This window comes from Mytilus galloprovincialis, chromosome 11, assembly GCF_965363235.1.
Source record: "Mytilus galloprovincialis chromosome 11, xbMytGall1.hap1.1, whole genome shotgun sequence".
NCBI classification, from domain to species: Eukaryota; Metazoa; Mollusca; class Bivalvia; order Mytilida; family Mytilidae; genus Mytilus; species Mytilus galloprovincialis.
The window spans coordinates 20,204,442-20,225,007 of NC_134848.1; the positions used below are offsets into that span (position 1 = coordinate 20,204,442).

Consider the following 20,566-nt stretch of genomic DNA (forward strand, 5'->3'; position numbering starts at 1 on the left):
GTCTACTTTATTTTGAATTTTAATATTTTTATTCGAGCGAAACTGATGATTATTTTGTAGATGACACGCGGGTTTGTGGTTTGTAGGGTATACATTGCTGGGTTTGTATTCTGCATGTATTGCACTGTCTGTTTAGTTTTTCATGCGAATTTTATATATAAAAACTTATCATAGATACCAAGATTGAAATTTTGTATTTATTTTGAAAAGAATCATCAGTGACACTCGAATAACAAAAAGGCCAAATAAAGTACGAAGATGAAGAGCATTGAAAAGAACTGCTACAATGATAACAAATTTTAAATTATTTATTAAGTGTTTATACCTTCATGGACAACACATTTATATTCTTGCAGGATATCCTCTATGAAACCACAACTTTTATGGGCTATCATATTTCATACAGGATTACATTACATTATACATCAACAACGAAAGTGACATGCCCACGTTTAAGTTATTGTCGTTTCTTATTAGTGTGCCACGTTTTGCCCATATCCTTCATTACAAGGAATTTATAAAAAAAATTAGAAAATTATATAATTCATCGGCGTTTTGTACATTTTCCCATTGGATCTTACCATTTTATATGTCTAAGATAATTGACAGGATTTGAAACTCGAAATATGCGTCATGTTTCAGTACAGAAGACTCACATTTTGTTTTGTCCGCGTTAAGGAGGCTCGAGGGTATACAAATTTCAAAAAAAAATCAAACATTTGTTTTTCATTACAAATTTTATTTATTTCATTTTGTAGTTGTTACTTTATCATGTGGTACAAAAATCATTCAAAACAAACAATTCGCGTTGGCCCCAGATGACTTTCAAAATGTATACATCATTGAAAAAGTTCCAAATTATCTCCCTTTGGTGGAAAAATGCCATTTTTTGGCTCTAAAATTGAAATATCTTTTTCAACTCATCGGTGACCTATCTTTTTTAATATAATTTCCATATAAGCTGTACTTAAACTAAATTATTGTAAAATTTTAGCGATTTCTGTAATAAATTTCTTTTTTTTTATTTCGATATTACCTTTATTTCTCCTATTACTTCAACAGAAAAAAAACACCTTTACAAAAATGTATGCTTCTTTCGAAGGCAGATTGTGAGCGCAAATGAACGGTGACCCCACTTTTTAATTTTATTTTTCTATTAACTATAAGATAAAGTTCATTTATAGAAAAATATAGAGAAATCCTATATAAATGATTTAGACCCGCGAACCCCCTTAAATAGTTTTTAAAAATATATTTCATTTTACTTCATATTTTCAACCAAAAAAGTTTAGACTGTTAAGATAAATTGCCGACAAAAAGAATAATACGGTTTATCTCTTTCATAAGATAAACCAATTTAATTAAAGAGAAATGATTACTGCATCATTCGGATCCGGTTCTCGTTTCCCGCCAATCAACGTCACGTGACTCGTCAGCATTACATTGCACTAGCCACTCTTGTAGCCAGATATGTAAAAGTTTCAAAAATGTAATCGTAAAAAATCATTGACATCCGCATATCATATTCCAATATTTTTATATGAAACTATCATAGAGACGGTAATTCTACAAGAAAGGATTTTCATTTGTAAGTGCCAGCAAATGACGAAATTAAAAGGTAAACCGAACTGTCACCACACGATCCGATGCCATCAACACGAGGAACACATCCAGCTTCTTTCGACATGTGTGGATGTGTAAAGATGATTGAACAATTTAATTAATGAATCTTCGCCATAAAACTTATACAATGCACGAATGACAGGGACAGCTTCCAATTTGTCAGTGGCTTATTGACCGGTGATCCATTTAATAGCAGAACAAAATCTTCACACCAGGAGCCCCATTTAGAATTCCACACGGCACAAGATGCACAAGGAAAACACGATTCAAAAGGAGAACCACTGGCACTGATCCAAAGAATTCCTTACCTGGTTCCAGCGGTTTGCAGATTTCGTCAAACATCAATCTTGGTATGTTTAATTTATAAAAAAGTTGATGTTTTGTGGCGTATAATTATGCTAATTTATATTTATCTCATAATGAATAAGATTGATATGATAGTGATAAAGATAAGATTTACTGAAAGGACTATTTTTTATTATAATTTGATGTGATATATTTAATTTGAATTTCACATGAGCAATATGATCGCACTGTGGCCTTTTTACCTGTCCCTACTTTAATGTACAATATCTTATATAACCATGCAGTCATTTGCAAGACGCACCTAGCGCTATTACACACAAGATACACACGAGGGCATTAAGTGCAAGTTCGTCAACCTTTATCTCAATTAATAACATGATACCACTAAATATATACACAACTATACACTATGTGTTAGTTGACTCATCTGACGTAAATGAAATACACTATATGAGAATTCGAAGACAAAGGACAAATTTTGTGGCGGATGATGCTATATATATAGCTTTAGAATAAATCCAAGCTGTCGATGGCTTCGATTATTTACACGTGCAAATTCTTTGAACAGTCTTTAATATTTCCTAATACTGTTCGATACACTTCAATCGGCATTACTATAAAGAAAAATATACATGTATAATTTATGCCTACAGTTTTCTCGTTTGATTGTTTAAAAATGTTTTATAACATTTTTCTTTTTGGGTTTTTAATTACTCACTAATGCGGTATGGGCTTTGCTCATTGTTGAAGGCAGTACAATGCCTTATTGTTATTAATGCAGTATTGGCCCTGCTCATCATTGAAGGCAGTAAAGTGACTTATTGTTATTAATGCGGCATGGGCTCTGCTAGTTGTTGAAGGCAATAAAAAGAATTATTGTTGTTAATGCGGTATGGGCCCTGCTCATGGTTGAAGGCAGTAAAATGACTTATTGTTATTAATGCAGTATTGGTCCTGCTCATTATTGAAGGCAGTAAAGTGACTTATTGTTCCTAATGCGGCATGGGCTCTGCTCATTGTTGAAGCCAGTAAAAAGACTTATTGTTGTTAATGCGGTATGGGCCCTGCTCATTGTTTAATGCAGTACAATGACTTATTGTTAATGATTTCTTTGCCTTTTCGTCTACTGTGAAGAGTTGTCTCATTGATTCATACCAATTCATTTTTACATGAGTGAGTTACTCAGTTACATGTATATATATATATATATATATATATAAGTACGTCTGAGTCAGTGACAACCCTACAACAGATGTATCCATCGGATCGCCATCAGAGATGGTGATACATGGCTGTGCACATAATGTATATACAACTCGTCTAAACATCAACCCAACAATGTTAGATCTGTAAATTTGCTTTCGCAAATTTTTGGTTCTTCCCTCGCCGGGATTCGAACCCATGCTAAGGCATGAAGATGTTATTGTTACAGATCAGCTAAATTTAGCTGATCTGTAACAATAATATCTTCATGCCTTTTATATCATGTACTGTAGTACGCCGCTAGATTAAAACTGACGTGGAAAGGTAACACATGGCCAGCGAAAGCTCTTTTTTTGAGAGCCCAGGTGGTCGTGTGGTCTAGCGGGACGGCTGCAGTGCAGGCGATTTGGTGTCACGATATCACAGTAGCATGGGTTCGAATCCCGGCGAGGGAAGAACCAAAAATGTGCGAAAGCAAATTTACAGATCTAACATTGTTGGGTTGATGTTTAGACGAGTTGTATATATATATATATATACATTCAATTTGCGTTTCTATTCTTGTTAGCTTGCTTGCTTTAATTTATGCATGTTTCACTTTGCCCAGCTTTTACATTATGCATGTGTAATATGCTTATAATTTGATATCTGATTTTTGTCAGCTCGCCCTACCGAGCTCGTTGATATTATTGCTGATAAAGTCAGTATCAAAAACAAACAAAAAGGGATATTATTCTATGTATTTGATATGACTGCAATTATTTCCCTCAACACAATTTGTAAAATGAATCATATACACATTTTAACCTGCATGTTACATATTAATTTTAACATGCGTTAATATCTGACAAAAAACCTCACGAGATGTATTGAAAAAACGTCAGACACGCGAAATTGTTTCTTTTAAAATTGTAACACGATGATGACTGCTGTACCCATGTTTTGACCATTTATTTATTATGTCTGTTTAGTTCACGCATCATTGTAAATATAACGGAATTTGATCAGTCTGAGAGGTTTAACGCTATAAAACCAGGTTTAATCCACCAATTTCTACATTTGAAAATGCCTGTACCAAGTCAGGAATATGACAGTTGGTGTCCATTCGTATTTGATGAGTTTTTTCATTTGATTTTGCCATGTGATTAGCCTAGGGACTTTCTGTTTTGACTTTCCTCTGAGGTTTTTTTTTTACAGATATTTGAGGTAAGTTGAGGTAAGTAAGAGAGGAATTTTCTGCCATGTAGACAATATATAAATAAGTAATTATGTTCAAGGACGAAATGTTCATATAAGAAGAGTTTTGAAATAGAATGGTGCTATTAGCAATAAGTTTTGTTCTGTTTTGTCAAAATAAGTTCAACTATCCCTGATGTAGTTATTGATATACAAATCAATGATTCAACCTCATTTAATTCTTTTTTTTTATTCGTAGTTTTTACGTCACGCAGGCTAATATTTACAAACTCGTTATTTAGGAAGTGTTGATACACATACATGTATATTTGAAATATACATATTATATATGTTATGTGGACCTAAGACACCGCGCCCTCTAAAAAATATCCCATTTTTATTTTCAATACACAACTTTATCTGAATCAAACTTTTAATTGGTACATGTATTTAATTTTCAAAGTTTTATATTTTGAACGGGACGGCCGCACATAAAAGAAAATGCATTGGCATGACACGGGTTATGTTCTTCTCATACATTTAATGATGGTATAATACTTAACCCCTAACGGGAGGGATTATGTCTGATATTCATATGATGAAGACATAACCTTTCAATCAGTTTAATTGAGGTCTGTCAGTAACTGCTAGTAGTCTGTTTAATGTCATTTTGTTTATATTCTTTTGTTACCTCTTCTGACATCGGACTCGGACTTCTCTTCAACTGAATTTTACTGTGCGTATTGTTATGCGTGTACTTTCTACATTGGCTAAATGTATCTCAAAAAAACATGTTTAACCCCGCCGCATTTTTGCGCCTGTCCGAAGTCAAGAGCCTCTGGCCTTTGTTAGTCTTGTAGGATTTTGTATTTTAGTTTCTTGTGTATAATTTGGAGTTTAGTATGACGTCCATTATCACTGAACTAGTATATATATTTGTTTAGGGGCCAGATGCAGGACGACTCCGGGTGCAGGAGTCTCTCGCTGCATTGAAGACCTATTGGTGACCTGCTGTTGTCAGTTCTATGGTCGGGTAGGTGATTCATTGACACATTCCCCAATTCCATTCTCAATTGTTTTACCTCTTTTCTATCACAAATTGATCATCAATCAAACTTTACAATAAATATCTAACATTTCATAAAACAATTTGTGAGTAATGACGTTAGTAGTTATCAAAAGAATCAAGCTTATATTTTAATACGCGATACATGCGTTTCGTCTACATAATACATGTGTCACACATCAGGGTATAGCGCCAAAGTACGCCGGGCGTGATAAAAAAACATGTAAGCTGCCAATACGGTAGTACTTTTGGACGCATTCAACTTGCCAATCATATCAGTATCGTGTGTACAACGAGCTTTAAACGTGTTTATGGTGTACGAGAAGCGTACATAAGAATATCGTGCGTTCAAATGTAGTATGTCTAGCGTTTTTCTAATGTAGATAAAAAAAAATCACGCTACGAAGGAAAACGTCCCGTAAACATATTTGAGACGTGTCACGGTCGTATCTGGGATGTTTATCCGTGCTAATGGCGTTTCTTGGAAGTGTAGTTATAGGGTGTTTGTTAAACAGTCAAACGATCTTGAAGCGTATACAACGTGTCCTAAAAGTGTCTCAAACTTATCTGTAGCCTTTTCAGCGCGCTTGTAGCGTATGTATTACATGCGTGTAGCGAACAGGTATACGCTTCACAAACTCTTGAGCTAGATGAAAATTTGTATGCTGTAAAAAGGTTCAGGGAGTTTCAAAGTTCACCAAGCGAATACTTATGCATTTCGACGTACCTCAAACTTATGCAACGCGCGTTTAACGATTTCTTAGCGTTCCTCTTGCGTGCACCTAACGTATACAGATTTTGTCAATTTTCCCTGTAGGTCTAGTGCACGTCGGTCTATAAGCCAATGTGTGACGCCGGCATAAGACTCATCAATGACGCTCAGATCAAAATAGTTAGAAAGCCAAAAAGTACAAAGTTGAAGAGCATTGGGAACCAAAAATTCCAAAACGTTATGCCAAATACGGCTAAGTTAATTTATGCCTGGGACAAGAAAATCCTCAGTATTTTGAATAATGCACACTTTTGCAAACAGTAAATTTATAAAAATAACCATATAATTGATATTCATGTCCACCGAAGTGCTAACTACTGGGCTGATGATATGCGTTAGATAACACATACATGTTGACAAGTCTATCCATCGAACCCATGCATCATAATATTTAAACACTAGCATTTTTCTTAAAGAGTAAAAGTGATCTTCTTGAAGATGAATCCCCATAAATTTCATTAAATAAATGTATACGGAAATATGACCAAGTGCTATCAGATAGATACATAATTGAAAATATAGTTTATTGATGAAATGGTTGACATAATATATTTTGTCGATAAAACAGTCAGTTAACAAGCTATTCACATCTATAATAACTACCATGCATTCTTGTTCTTTTCTCCTGACATCATGATGCACTTTTGAAATACCAATGTAGCCGATTATTGAGTTGGATTAGCCAGCTGTGAAATAAAATTACGTCAACTCTTATAGGTTTATATTTATTTATTCAAAATAATGTTAAAAGTACAATTTGATGTTTAGCATATTATTAAACATATCTAAAACATGTACACTCGAATATGTCGAAATATAAACGTAAAACTATATATCCAACATTTTCTAAATTTGAGAATGCCTATACCAAGTCAGTTGTTGTTCGTTTATTTGATGTGTTTTATCATTTAATTAGAGACTTTCCGTTTTGAATTTCCCCCGGAGTTCAGTATTTTTGTGATTTACCTTTTTACATCCTAATAATTGATGTTTCGAACACAATAATATCCTTGAGTGGGACGTTCACATGCATTTCTTTTTCGCAAAGGTAAAAAAAAATAGGAATGAGACGGATATTTTCTACATGTGTATGCCCTGATCTTTAATGTTGACTAAAATAATGAACTACCTCTTTTCCCATTTGGACAACAGGCAAAGTATTCATCAGCAGGCCCTCCAATACAATTATATCCATACGGACAATTATTTGATCCGACAACCATTCCACAGGTACGAGACGGGTGCGGATCGCCATATTTACAAGCTATCAAATACAAAATTAGTCAATCATTAAAAGCAACAACAACAGATAAAGCGGAAACATTTTATACCTTGTAAATGGATAGATACATTTTTTAATACGTTTTACATTTCGTCTTTTTCATGTGTGTATATGCTGCAAGAGAAATGCGCATTTATTTATAGTAGTTTACAAATATATGTATATGTATATGACATTTTTGTTTCACAATTCTTATTTGACAACATTTGATTTCATAGTGGTTTGTATATGATGGTACATGCAAACAGTATTTAAAAATATTCCCATATAATAGACATGTTGATTATAAACCTCACCCTGCGATTGAAACAAAATGATACCATACATGGTTTACTATGAACATATTGTATTGTCATTGCAAAATTACCTATACCTAATGTTTCTTCATTGCTATTATTTGATAATTGTCCAAGATATATTGCTTTATTTCTTTTAAAGTACCCGGTGAAATGTTAGTAAAAACATAAATAACAATATACTTAGATCATATGCGTCGTTGGAATAGTGCATACTTGGATTTGAAATCCACACACTCCATAGTATAGAGGGCCTAGACCTGAGTGCAAACAACCTCTGGTGAAATTTCGGTTTTTAGTCTGCAATTCGCATTAGTATACAAATTCTAACTGTTTATATTTGTGCTTCATCGGTGATGTATTTGTAAATACCTTTCTGACGTAATTAAACCTTAGCCTTGTATTTTTGACGTTTGCTATAAAGCACCCCTTCTTCTCTTCATAATCTCTGTGAGGGTTAGCTGTCCAATTCTCATTAATGCTGGTTCAATTATATGTATGTACTTATTAAATGCAAACAATATGTAACAGAGATTCTTAATCAATATCAAAATAGAGAAGGTCAGACATACGCATGTGACCTAAAACATAGGAGTTATCCATCATACCGAATGTCTATCCCCTAAACAATGTTTTGGTATCGAGTAACTTCCTTTTGACTACTTACGAATCGGGCAGCATACTGAGTCCCTACAATAATATCCCCATTGGCATGATGCACCACCCGGTCCTAGTCCACAATGACCTTTTGGTGTTCCTTTATGGCAGACTGTTGGAAGAATAAACAAGTTATTTATATTTACCTGACTCCATTAAGATATTTGATTTCAATAATAGATTTCATTTAATGAGAATGACACCATCTCAGATGAAAGTTTTATCAATTCAGATTCCAATTTGCTTGTATTTCTTTAACAAACAAAAGTAAATAGGATAACAATGCAGAAAATGAAGAACGTAATCAAAATAAGATAAAGTGTCTTTATTAATAATTATAAGATGTAGTGTGAATCCAATGAGACAACCCTCCATCTAAGTCACAATTTATAAAAGTAAATCATTATAGGTCAAAGTACGGTCTTAAAAAAACAGAGCCTTAGCTCGCACCGAACAGCAAGCTAAAAAGGGCGCCAACATTATGTATATCATTAACTTTATCTTAGGATCCTTCACTATCAATAATTGGCTAATCTGCAATCAATTACATTGCATGCGTAATATATCATGTTGTGTGTTACAACTCTAGATTCTAAAGATGAGGAAAGGTTACACAAGTCCACTGAAATCTGAATTATTAAGTTCAATCTAGGTTGCCTAGAGTTTTAGAGAGATGGACACTGTACATGTGGTGTTGCCTACCAAAAGCACAAGTTTGAATCCCGGCAAAGATTTAACATTGTTGAGCTGATATTTAGAGTAGTTTTAAATTGAATTATTCTAAAACATGACCCATAAGACTTACCATTACAATTGACGCTACCAACAACACAAACGATTAATATCCAAATTGGCCACATTATTATGCGTATGGTAAGACAAAAAAAATCGGGAGATCGTCTTATCTTTATATTGACAGGTAAAATAATGTTAACGCCTTTGTGTTAAATATTCATGAAAGATTTTTTCTACATTTATTTTAAGATCCGTGTTTGTTTACGCCATGATTGATGACATTTCATATAAAACATGAATTAGACAAATAACATCACCACCATAAATTAAATAGGATAACCACATGTATTTTTGAATTACGTGAGGGCTAATATACTATTTTAAGTTCAACAACATGTGTAAACAAATGTTGATCTGAATAGCTCTTGTAAAGTAAAATAACAAAAATACCGAACTCCAAGGAAACGTCATATCGTAAAGTCCCTTATTTTCAGTCTTTCAGTCAATTTGTAGATCAATAAATTCAGTTTAGATACTTCGCTTGTCTATGTAGTACTATTGAGGAGTTGCTATTTTACCTGATCACATCAACCCTGAATGTATGAAAAGTAATGAGCTGAAGTTATTTAACTGCAAGAAAAATGTCAAAATCAAATAGAACTAACCGCTGTGGTATTGTCTGAAATTTGATAAAACTGACTAATTTATTTTTTCTGATATGTTTAACATAAATGACTGTAAACGACTTTAATTAATTCAACAGCGAATCCATATTTTGACTATTTTATTTCTTATGTCTGTTAAGTTCGCGCATCATTGTAAATATAACGGAATTTGATGAGACTGTCATCTAAGTGAGAGGTTTAGCGCTTTAAAACCAGGTTTAATCCATTATGTTCTGCATTGAAAATGCCTGTACCAAGTCAGGAATATGACAGTTCTTTTCAATTCGTTTTTGATGTGTTTTGTCATTTGATTTTGCCATGTGATTATGGACCTTCCGATTAGATCTTCTAATCTAACTTCTTTCCTTTCTTTCTTAGATTTATTTTGTATGAAGTCAGCCTCATAAGAGTAATGGATCAAGCCGACAAGAAGAAGGGCACAGATGTTTTCCATGGGAAAGCTGATAGTTTAATATAGAACCTGTTTATTATAAACTTGTCACTTGTGCTTTGTGCATTTTCTATGTCAAGTTTGCTGTTGATAGACTCCTTCAATCTTTCCTGTTACTGATTAAGAAACAACATTTGTTTTATCAAAATCAATTTATTTTAGAAATAATACTTCATCGACAGCAAACAGCAATCCATCAGTAATAATCCTTAGGACATTATTTAGGACCACGCTCCAAAAAAATGCAAAACGGGTGTTTTCCGATGTGACAGGTTGCTACAAAATTAAACATGCTTTATTAAAAAAATTGAATAAAGAAATAGTTCATTCATGTCATACGCTATGCTCATTTTAGCATGGTTAGGCATTTTATTTGTGGATGTTTCATAATGAGCATTAGCGAGCATGAAAGGAAGGAATATATCGAATCAAATAGAACAAATTCAGTATTGTCATAAGTGGTACAAAAATATCATAGAAAAGTGTGACTATTCTCGTGTCTTCCCCCATGAAGTATATACATAAGATTATATGCCATATGTGCAGCAGGATGTGCTTACCCTTCCGAATTAGACTGTTAACCGGGTTTGTGATAACATGAGCATCACAATGGGTGCCACATGTGAAACAAGATCTGCTTACCATTTTAGAGCAGCTGAGATCACACCCAGTTTTTGGTGGGGTTCGTGTTGCTTAGTCTTTAGTTTACCATGTTGTGTCTTTTTGTACAATTATTTGTCTTTTTTTTTATCCATGACGTTGTCATTTTATTTCGATCTATGAGTTTTACTGTCCTTCTGGTATCTGTCGCCGTTCTTTTACATTTACATATTTAATAAGTTTAAAAACTAATAGTAGGGTGAATATATGTTTATTGCATAACATTATATAATAAAATTGTATTTAAGCAGCTAAAATGTATATATTGTAGTAGAGTATAAATGAAAATAACGAAAATCTAAACAGTAAGTTTGCACGCAGCTGTCAAACATTTTTTTGTGCTAATTAGAAAACGGGTTTGTTTACCATACGTTATAAGGATTTGATCATTTCTTTGTATATTTTGAACCGATCCTTACCAATTATGCATTTTTGTTAATACCATGTTTTATTTCTTTTCCATGTTCATATTGATTTCAATTGATTACCCATTGCATATATTGATTAAAATAATAGAATACATACATACATTATTTACTAGGACTTATTGGAACGGTACAGACACGTCCACAACCGTTTGAGCAACATTTTTTATCACTTGGACAACCCTCGTCACTACTGCATTCTATAACACAGGTACCGACAGTACCCGGTGGTACAAGTGGACAAAAACCAGGATTCCCGATTTCTGAAACAGATAAAAAGTACATGTATCCTAGTTGTTTGGAATTCGTAAAAGTATACTTTAATCAAACAATGAAAATTGAAAAATGCATTTTGGTAGTAAAAGGAAACAAATCATCTTAACAGACTAAATAGGCTTTCCAAAGTTACCAGCTAGTTTTATAAACCCTCAAATTGTGGTTATTTGTTTCCTTTTTTCCTTTTAGGCATTTCATGTTTTTGAATTTTGTATGTTGCCTTACCTGACAAAATTTTTACTACCACTATTGCGTATACAATGTATATAAATATAATGATCGTGCGGAAATACATAAAAATATTATATAAAAATATTTTAACAAAAAGAAGCCTGTTACCATCAATGCGTTTAAACTCTATGTTCTTCCACTTCTAACTTTATTTGACCTTTTTACCTTTTTTATTCGAGCGTAACTGATGAGTATTTTATAGACGAAACGCGCGTTTGTCAAAAATTTAAAATTTCAATCCTGGTTTCTTTGATGAGTTTATTTAAACAGTTATACGAGGTACTCATAAACGAAACTAACAATTCACTTATCGCACACATTATATACAAAATATGAAGCTGAGTACATCTCTACTTACGATCACATGTATGACAACATGGTGGAGGTCCACAACAATGAAGACAGAACTCTATAAAGTAAAAATCCCTTTAATGTATGTGTTAATTAATTGATGTATAATCAACAACAGATGTGGTTTAAGTGCCAATTAGACAACTCTTCATCCAAGTAACAATTTGTAAAATGTAAACCATTATAGATCAAAGTACAGGCTTCAACGCGGATCTTTCCAAGCTGACTACGTACAGCCAGCTATAAGGGGCTACAAAAAGGAAAACCAACGATCTAATCTATATGAAAAACGAGAGACGTGAAACACTTCTGTATTGTAAAGAATTTTCAATAAGATGGTCGTAATTATAAATTAACTGTTCACTTAATTTTTAATTTATGAAATAGTGAGGCTTTTCTACCTCAGGAACAGATTACAGAAGCTGTATTTGGCAAAACGTTTAGGAATTTTGGTCTTTACTGCTCTTCAACTTAGTTCTATATTTGGCATTTTCAACTTATTTCTGTTTGAGCGTCTTTTGTAAACGAAACACGTGTCTGGCACAAATCCAAATTTCAATCCAGGTTTCTATGATGAGTTTATTTGCGCATTCCCAATTTCCATTCTCATATTGTGTTAATCAACAATGGTAAAATTTAACAGCAAATAATTGATCTAGATAAGATTATTTATTAACTAAAGAAGTTTGTCTACTGTTTTACGAGTTTTCATAGTCGTTGGTTTGATGTTCAATTGACGTTCGTTTATTTGTACTAGTTTCGTATTCCATTTTTCCAACATTTAATTAAGGGATCTATCACGATGTGTCATAAATGGAGGGAGCATACCTATATTTCACGTGCTGTAATTTTAAAGGTGATAGACAAACGATAATACTTACTTGGTTTAGCCATACATTTCTCTTGACATTCTTTCAAAGTCCTGAAATTGTTCCCGTTGCCGCCACAACCACCATACCTAAATGTTTTGCATTTTTTCGAATGAACATCGAAATAATATCTAAGAAAACTTGCTTTACATCCTCCACGCTGTTTTGGTAAACGACAATCTTGAATGGACGACTACAAAACATGAAATCATACATGCAGATTTCAATACATATATTATATAATATTCAATATGTCGCTATATTTATACATATCAGTTAAAACGATTGAAAGAATAAATAAGGCTGTTGATTGTTTCTTCGCCCTTTTCCATCAAAGTTGTCTGTTTATCTGGAGATCAGTGGAAACATTAATGAGTCAGCAATCCATTTTCTTGATTTTTGAGAAGAACAAAAATGATTCTTATCTTTTTGTTCCAACATATTATTTGCATGTTATTCGGTAATAGGTAAAAAAAAATATACAAACTTGTCTGTTATTTATTTGCTAATTAAGGACTACAAAGAGAAAAAATCGTCAAATTTGATTTAAACGTTAAAGTCGGGAGTAACAATATTTACTAAATCCCTGGAGCACAATGGCAATCCCCCTATTATCTAATGTTTAAGAAGCCTTTTTTTAGATCCTGTATTGTTTATTATATTGACAGTTTACAGTTTTGGTTATTAGATTATCGTTAATTAACAACAATGATAAGATTGATATCATTTTATTCAACTTATTTTTTTTATTATTATTTTTGAATATATATAGATTTAACTGTCGAGAGTGAATAAATATCACACAATTTAATTTGGTAGTTGAGTCTGTTTGTCCCTATGATTTTTTATTTTTAATTTTTTTATGCAGATATGCCCAAACAATCTTTTTGAATGATCTAAAAAAAATGTGTTCTTTCTTTTCCTTTTCATGACGTCACAATATGAAATTCAGAGAAAAATATAAATTTAACGTTATATTCGAATTTTGACTAATTTAAAACTACATTGCTATAAAATAATGTTACTTACTTGTACACTACCAATAACACAAAAGACCACTACCAAAACTGACCACATTGTTATAAAATAAGGTTACTTACTTGTACACTACCAATAACACAGTAGGGCACTACCAAAACTGACCGCATTGTTATAAAATAATGTTATTTACTTGTACACTGCCAATAACACAAAATACCACTACCAAAACTGGCCACATAGTTATAAAATAAGGTTACTTACTTGTACACTACCAATAAAACAAAAGACCAGTACAAAAACTGACCGCATTGTTATAAAAAAAGGTTACTAACTTGTACACTACCAATAACGCAGCAAAGCACTACCAAAACTGACCACATTGTTATGAAATAATGTAACTTACTTGTACACTACCAATAACACAGAAGACCACTACCAAAACTGACCACATTGTTATAAAATAAGGTTACTTACTTGTACACTACCATTAACACAGTAGAGCACTACCAAAACTGACCACATTGTTATAAAATAAGGTTACTTACTTGTACACTACCAATGACAAAGTAGAGCACAATCAAAACTGACCACATTGTTATAAAATAAGGTTACTTACTTGTACACTACCAATAACACAGAAGATCACTACCAAAACTGACCACATTGTTATAAAATAAGGTTAGAGAACATATGACTGGTACTCAGTATTTATATTCACAACTGATTAAACAAGGATTGTGTTCAATATTCATAAATAAATTTTTATATTGCATAATGTTAACAGGTTTTCATGAAAAACTACATGTATACATGTAAATCAATAGACTGGTGCAAACATTTATACGATATTTGTATGCAAATTTAACCATTGCTGAGAGGAAGTGACAATTCACTCAGTGGCTAATTTGTATTGGAATATTTGAAATTCCTTCTTTGAGAATATTTTATTAGGTACACGATACTGTATTCTTAAAAAAAATACTATTTTACTGATAAATGTGCGTAATATTTGTTTTGCAGTAAACCCTGCGATAGTCCCAGGTTATGTTTTCAGTAAACTAAGACTGTGACAAACCTCAATGGAATAATACGTTAACATTTTACATGGTTAAAATATAATTTCTATATCAATGTTTCGAAAGTATAATTATTTCTTAGTTTTGGTATTTTACTTATAAATGTACATTTAACTTTGTATTTACATTGAATCATAGGTAAAATTTATTCGTTCAGTGTATGTTCATTTGTGTTATTACATCTTTTGATTGAGTTAAGCCATTTCAATTGATATTTTATAGTGTGTCTTTCTATGTTGTGATATCACACTATTGTTTCAGATAAGGGTGGTTAAGTACCATTAAAAAGTTTACACTTGCTGCAATTGTTTTCATCTGTCATACATGTTCTAAGTCAGAAATCTGATGTTCAGTAGTTGTTGTTTGTTGATGTGGTTTATAAGTGTTTTTCATTGGTTTTCCTGTTTGAATGGTTTTACACTAGTATTTTTTGGAGCCCTTTAAAGCTTGATTTTCAATGTGAGCCAATGCTCCGTGTTGAAGACCGTATCTTGACCCATAATGGTTTACTTTTATAAATTAATGGATATGCTGTCTCATTGGCACTCATACCACATATACCTATTTCTATAATCTTTGATGGTTTGCAATCAAAGAGACACGAAAGATACCGAAGACAAACAAAAGTACACTAATCACAACATAGAAAGCTAAAGACGGAGCAACACGAACCTCTCTAATAGCTGGATGGTGGGGTGGTAAAGCAGGTGCGGAGGAAAAACAAGCAAATCCTGATCCACATTTGGTATCCTTCGTGTTTCTTATGATGATACAAACTAGGTTACTTCTAAAATGAGTCTAATTGGGTAGTCACATTCGGAAAATGGGGCGAAATTGTAGTTTCGAGATAAGAAACATATCTTCTATCAGCTAACTTCAACATGGTCACCAAATGTTAAATTATTTAACTCCAAGGGAAATTCAAAACGAAAAGTCCTTAATAAAATGGCAAAAAAAAAAAAAAAGTTCAACCCCATCTAACAAATCGATAACAACTGTCATAATTCTTACTATGTACTGCATTTACTGGTCGATTAAACCTGTTTTATAGGTAGCTGTCGTATATCATTTCCTGGTTTATAGGTACCTGAACAGTCGTATATCATTCCTTTATATTGACAACAACGAATAAGGAAAACAAACAGATATAAAAACGTAAAAAACGTCAAAAATGGGAAACAGCAGTCAACATTGTAATTAAATCATAATATCTAAAAAAAAAAAAAAAAAAATAGAACAAGACCTCCAACAGACGTTCGATCATCTGGTCGAAAAGTGTATACGACGTTTTATAAACACGTATATACATTTGTAAGAAAAGACATGTCCATATGTGTTCAGCCCACAAGACGTGTCAATATGTATCCAGCTAACAAGACATGTCAATAGGTATCCCGATCAAAATACATGTCAATATGTATCCCGCTCACAAGACATGTCAATAGGTATCCCGATGAAAATACATGTCAATATGTATCCCGCTTTCAAGACATGTCAATATGTATCCCGTTCACAAGACATGTCAATATGTATCCCGCTCACAAATCATGTCAATATGTATCCCGGTCACAAGACATGGCAATATGTATGCAGCTCACATGACATGTAAATATGTATGCCGCTCATAAGACATGTCAATATATATGCAGCTCACATGACATGGCAAAATGTATCCCGCTCACAAGACATGTCAATATGTTTCTCGCTCACAAGACATGTAAATATGTATCCTGCGCACATGACATGTCAATATGTATGCAGCTCACATGACATGGCAATATGTATCCCGCTCACAAGACATGTCAATATGTATGCAGCTCACATGACATGTATATATGTATCCCGCTCACAAGACATGTCAATATGTATCCAGCTCACAAGACATGTCAATAGGTATCCCGATCAAAATACATTTCAATATGCATCCTGCTCACAAGACAGGTAAATAGGTATCCCGATGAAAATATATGTCAATATGCATCCCGCTCACAAGACAGGTCAATAGGTATCCCGATGAAAATATATGTCAATATGTATCCCGCTCACAAGACATGTCAATAGGTATCCTTATGAAAATACATATCAATATGTATCGCGCTCACAAGACATGTCAATATGTATCCCGTTCACAAGACATGTCAATATGTACCCCGCTCACAAGACATGTCAATATGTATACAGCTCACAAGACATGTCCATATGTATTCGGCTCACAAAACATGTCAATATGCGTCCTGCTTACATGACACGCAATATGTATCCCGCTCACAAGACATGACAATATGCATCCCGCTCACAAGACATGTCAATATGCATCCCGCTCATAAGAAATGACAAAATGTATGCAGCTCACATGACATGTAAATATGTATGCCGCTCACATGACCATATTCATACAGTTGTTAAACGCAATGAAAGATTTAACAATAAAAATGTATTTCTTATTCATTAAAACAAACTAACAAAAATTAAAAATAAATGCAAATGAAAAGAAATTATGACTTACTTGCACACTACTAAAATCACAAAAGACCATTACCAAAACTGACCACAGTGTTTAAAGAGAAAAATATGACTGTTACGTTAAATAAACGATTAAATAAGTATTGTGCTCAATATTCATGAATATATTTTATGTGCCAAAATGTTGGAAATTATTTTTTACAAGTATTAATCCTTCCCCAAGACAAAAGACTTATATCTATGTTGGCCATTTTACTTTGTGAAACAAAGCAGGACTAACTCTTTCAATTTGTTTTTTAGTTTGGTATGAGGAATGCATGTGTAAAGTGTAGAAAGTCAAATGTGTTAATACTATTGCAAAATGAAAGAGTATTATATTGTATGCATTCTAAAATATATTTGATATTTTTTGGTATCCCCATTTGATTCACGACACCTCTAGAATATGTAGTTTCACAAAAACTGTAGCTGATAAAGTTGACCTATTAAAGGAAAAGGTTTTGTATATCACCTGAAAGACCTAGCAATATATCGTTGTTTGAAACGACATTTCTGTAGTTTAGGTATCCAATAGAGTGATGATAAAATAAAATTAACATTTACATACAGAACGGGATAATATTTTTTACACGATCAATTTTTGAACCTTCACGGATGGTTATGAAACTTGAATTTCTTCGAGACCGTTGCAAAAGTGGTAGAAGATATAAAATGGACAATCACAAAATAAATTTGAAGACAAACTGACAACAATTTGACCAATCAGTGAAACGAAAAAAAATACCAATAGTCAACAACAAAATATTTATCATAAAAAACATGAAACTTACATGTGCACCGGAAATGACTTTCATTATTCCGAGGGTCAACGAAATACAACGTTGGCTGTTTGAGCTGCACCGTTGTTTGGGATGTATCATTGTATTGCTTTAGAAAATGCCAAAGTACCAATATAATTTGTATGACACGGGTCGTCTGAAATAAGGAAACATAATTTACTGATCTATATGGGCGGTCGAAGTAGGGGTAACGAGATGGTAAAACTTTTGTTTATTCATGCAATCCAAGTAGAAATCTAGCTGTTGAGATCTTCAAGAAATAATAACGTGCTTTATAATAACTGTGAATTAGGTCAAATCACATTTCAGGTGGCTGGTTTGAGAACGAAGCGTAAAACAATTACATAGCAATACTTCATCACTCGGTATTGTACTGTTACACTAATGATTGAAAGATGTAGCAGGAAAATAAACATGCTTTAACATGAAATTATCATTCCTTGGCATTTCATTTACAACAAAATACATGCTGTACTCCAAATAATCTACTTAATGCATGTGATGTGAATTGTGCGGTATAAAGGCTGATAAAATTTTATAAACAATTCAGTAATAAACAAAAAGAGTATTAACATTATACTATGATAGTAACACAGGCACTTATTCTTGTTGTTATGTGTTCTATAATTATAAATTTATAATTAATTAATTTATATTGTTTTGATAAACATGAATAACAATATTTCATCTGAGAAATAAATCAAACGCAAGAAAAAGGTTACAGTGTGTAATTATAAGTACAAAGTTAACTCTACTGTAAGAAATGTCACTAAGTAAACCCATGTTTACAATATTTTGTACTTTAAGCTTTTAATGCATTAAAATCAATGACATATAAATATTTTATACGTCTTAAAATTTACATGTAGAGTAACACGTTCACCATCATCAATAATAATGTTATAATAAAAAGTAGGGACACGTATACTTATATAGTCAATAGGGATTCGTATGGGTTAAAAAATAAACAGCACAGTATGACTGGACAAAAAATTAAAGGATAGAGAAAATTAGATAAAAAGAATAATTATCAAAGATACCAGGCTGATTATTAGATACACCAGAGTAACTAGTAAATGATGACATCACTATCCGGACCTTGAATTATGATTGCGTCAATTATCACTTTACTTGTGTACTACATGTATGTATAACATTGAATTAAACTGCTTTTGTCTTAATATGTCCTGATCCTAGTCAAGATAATGTCAGTTGTCATCTTATACTATGGATTCACCATTATTCGTTTGAGACCCATTTCCCTGGATTTAGTGGATAAACCGAAATTAAATGTTCACCGAATGACAAATTGTATAAAGGTTTGTATGCATACCACGTCAAAACCACAAATTAAACATCCACGAACATAAAAGATTGCCTTTATCCACGAAAATTGGTAACCACGAAAATAGACGAAACTACAGCAGTTCGTCTCTGTGTGTGTTGCATGTTCGTTTGTTCTATGTTGCACTCCAGTGTTTCTGTTGTTTCGTTGTTTTCCTCTTGTTTTTAGTGTGGTTCCCTCGGTTAAATTTTGTAACCCGGATTTTTTTTTCTCTCAACCGAATAGTGAATTTCGGTTAGAAGTATACTACTTTTGCCTTTATTTAGCTTAGTATTACGCTTAAAACCCTTCAATGCAATATTGACATAACATGCATAATTTCATTTTTAATAGGGTTTTCATCGTGCTTCCGGTTTAAAATGTGCATTACACTTCAGGAGATTAAGCGCTTTCACTGACACCTTATATTGTTTAAACCTCTCGATTGATTGATTGATTGTTGACTTTTGATGCTGAAAATAATGGTACGGATATTCTGTACAAAATTAAAGTTCACCAATGTGAATGATGTATGGAGAGAAAAGATGGCATGACATTGTTGTGCTGCTAATTCATTGACGCTCACTTTCATTTGAATTTATAGAACAAAATGCGCTTCTATGAAATACTTTTTTTTTACCGAGTAAGGAATATGACAGCTGTTATCTGTTCATTTAATGTGTTTGAGCTTTTGACATTGATTTTGTCATTTGATTGGCGACTCTCCGGTTTGAATTTTATCGTAGTTCAGTATTTTTGTGAATTTACTTTTTACTCTTTTGTTTATGTTTTGAAAGAGTTTAACATTCGACAAAAATATATTTGAAAGCAAACAGCTT

At 32.7% G+C, this 20,566-nt stretch overlaps 1 protein-coding gene and 1 long non-coding RNA gene across 2 annotated transcripts; one reads left to right on the forward strand and one right to left on the reverse strand.

The window, feature by feature from the left end:
- The first annotated feature begins 771 nt into the window (after nt 1-771).
- LOC143051841 (uncharacterized) lies at nt 772-10,266 on the forward strand. The gene is made up of 3 exons (XR_012970919.1): nt 772-1,973; nt 5,253-5,341; nt 10,160-10,266. It is a non-coding gene; the product is annotated as an uncharacterized LOC143051841 (long non-coding RNA).
- A 107-nt stretch (nt 10,267-10,373) lies between these two features.
- On the reverse strand, nt 10,374-13,372 carry LOC143051839 (WAP four-disulfide core domain protein 18-like). Its single transcript, XM_076224816.1, has 4 exons — nt 13,057-13,372; nt 12,183-12,233; nt 11,422-11,580; nt 10,374-10,508 (listed from the first exon to the last, which is right to left on the reverse strand). The coding sequence occupies exons 1-3, from the start codon at nt 13,067-13,069 to the stop codon at nt 11,423-11,425; spliced, it is 222 nt and encodes a 73-aa protein (XP_076080931.1). The 5' UTR covers nt 13,070-13,372; the 3' UTR covers nt 10,374-10,508; nt 11,422.
- Nucleotides 13,373-20,566: the final 7,194 nt, after the last annotated feature.

Bases quoted from the DNA above. Each gene is read 5' to 3' on its own strand.
- LOC143051839 (XM_076224816.1), bottom strand. The intron at 11,581-12,182 runs GTAAGTAGAGAT...TATCTGTTTCAG, and splicing joins ATGTTGTCATACATGTGATC to AAATCGGGAATCCTGGTTTT.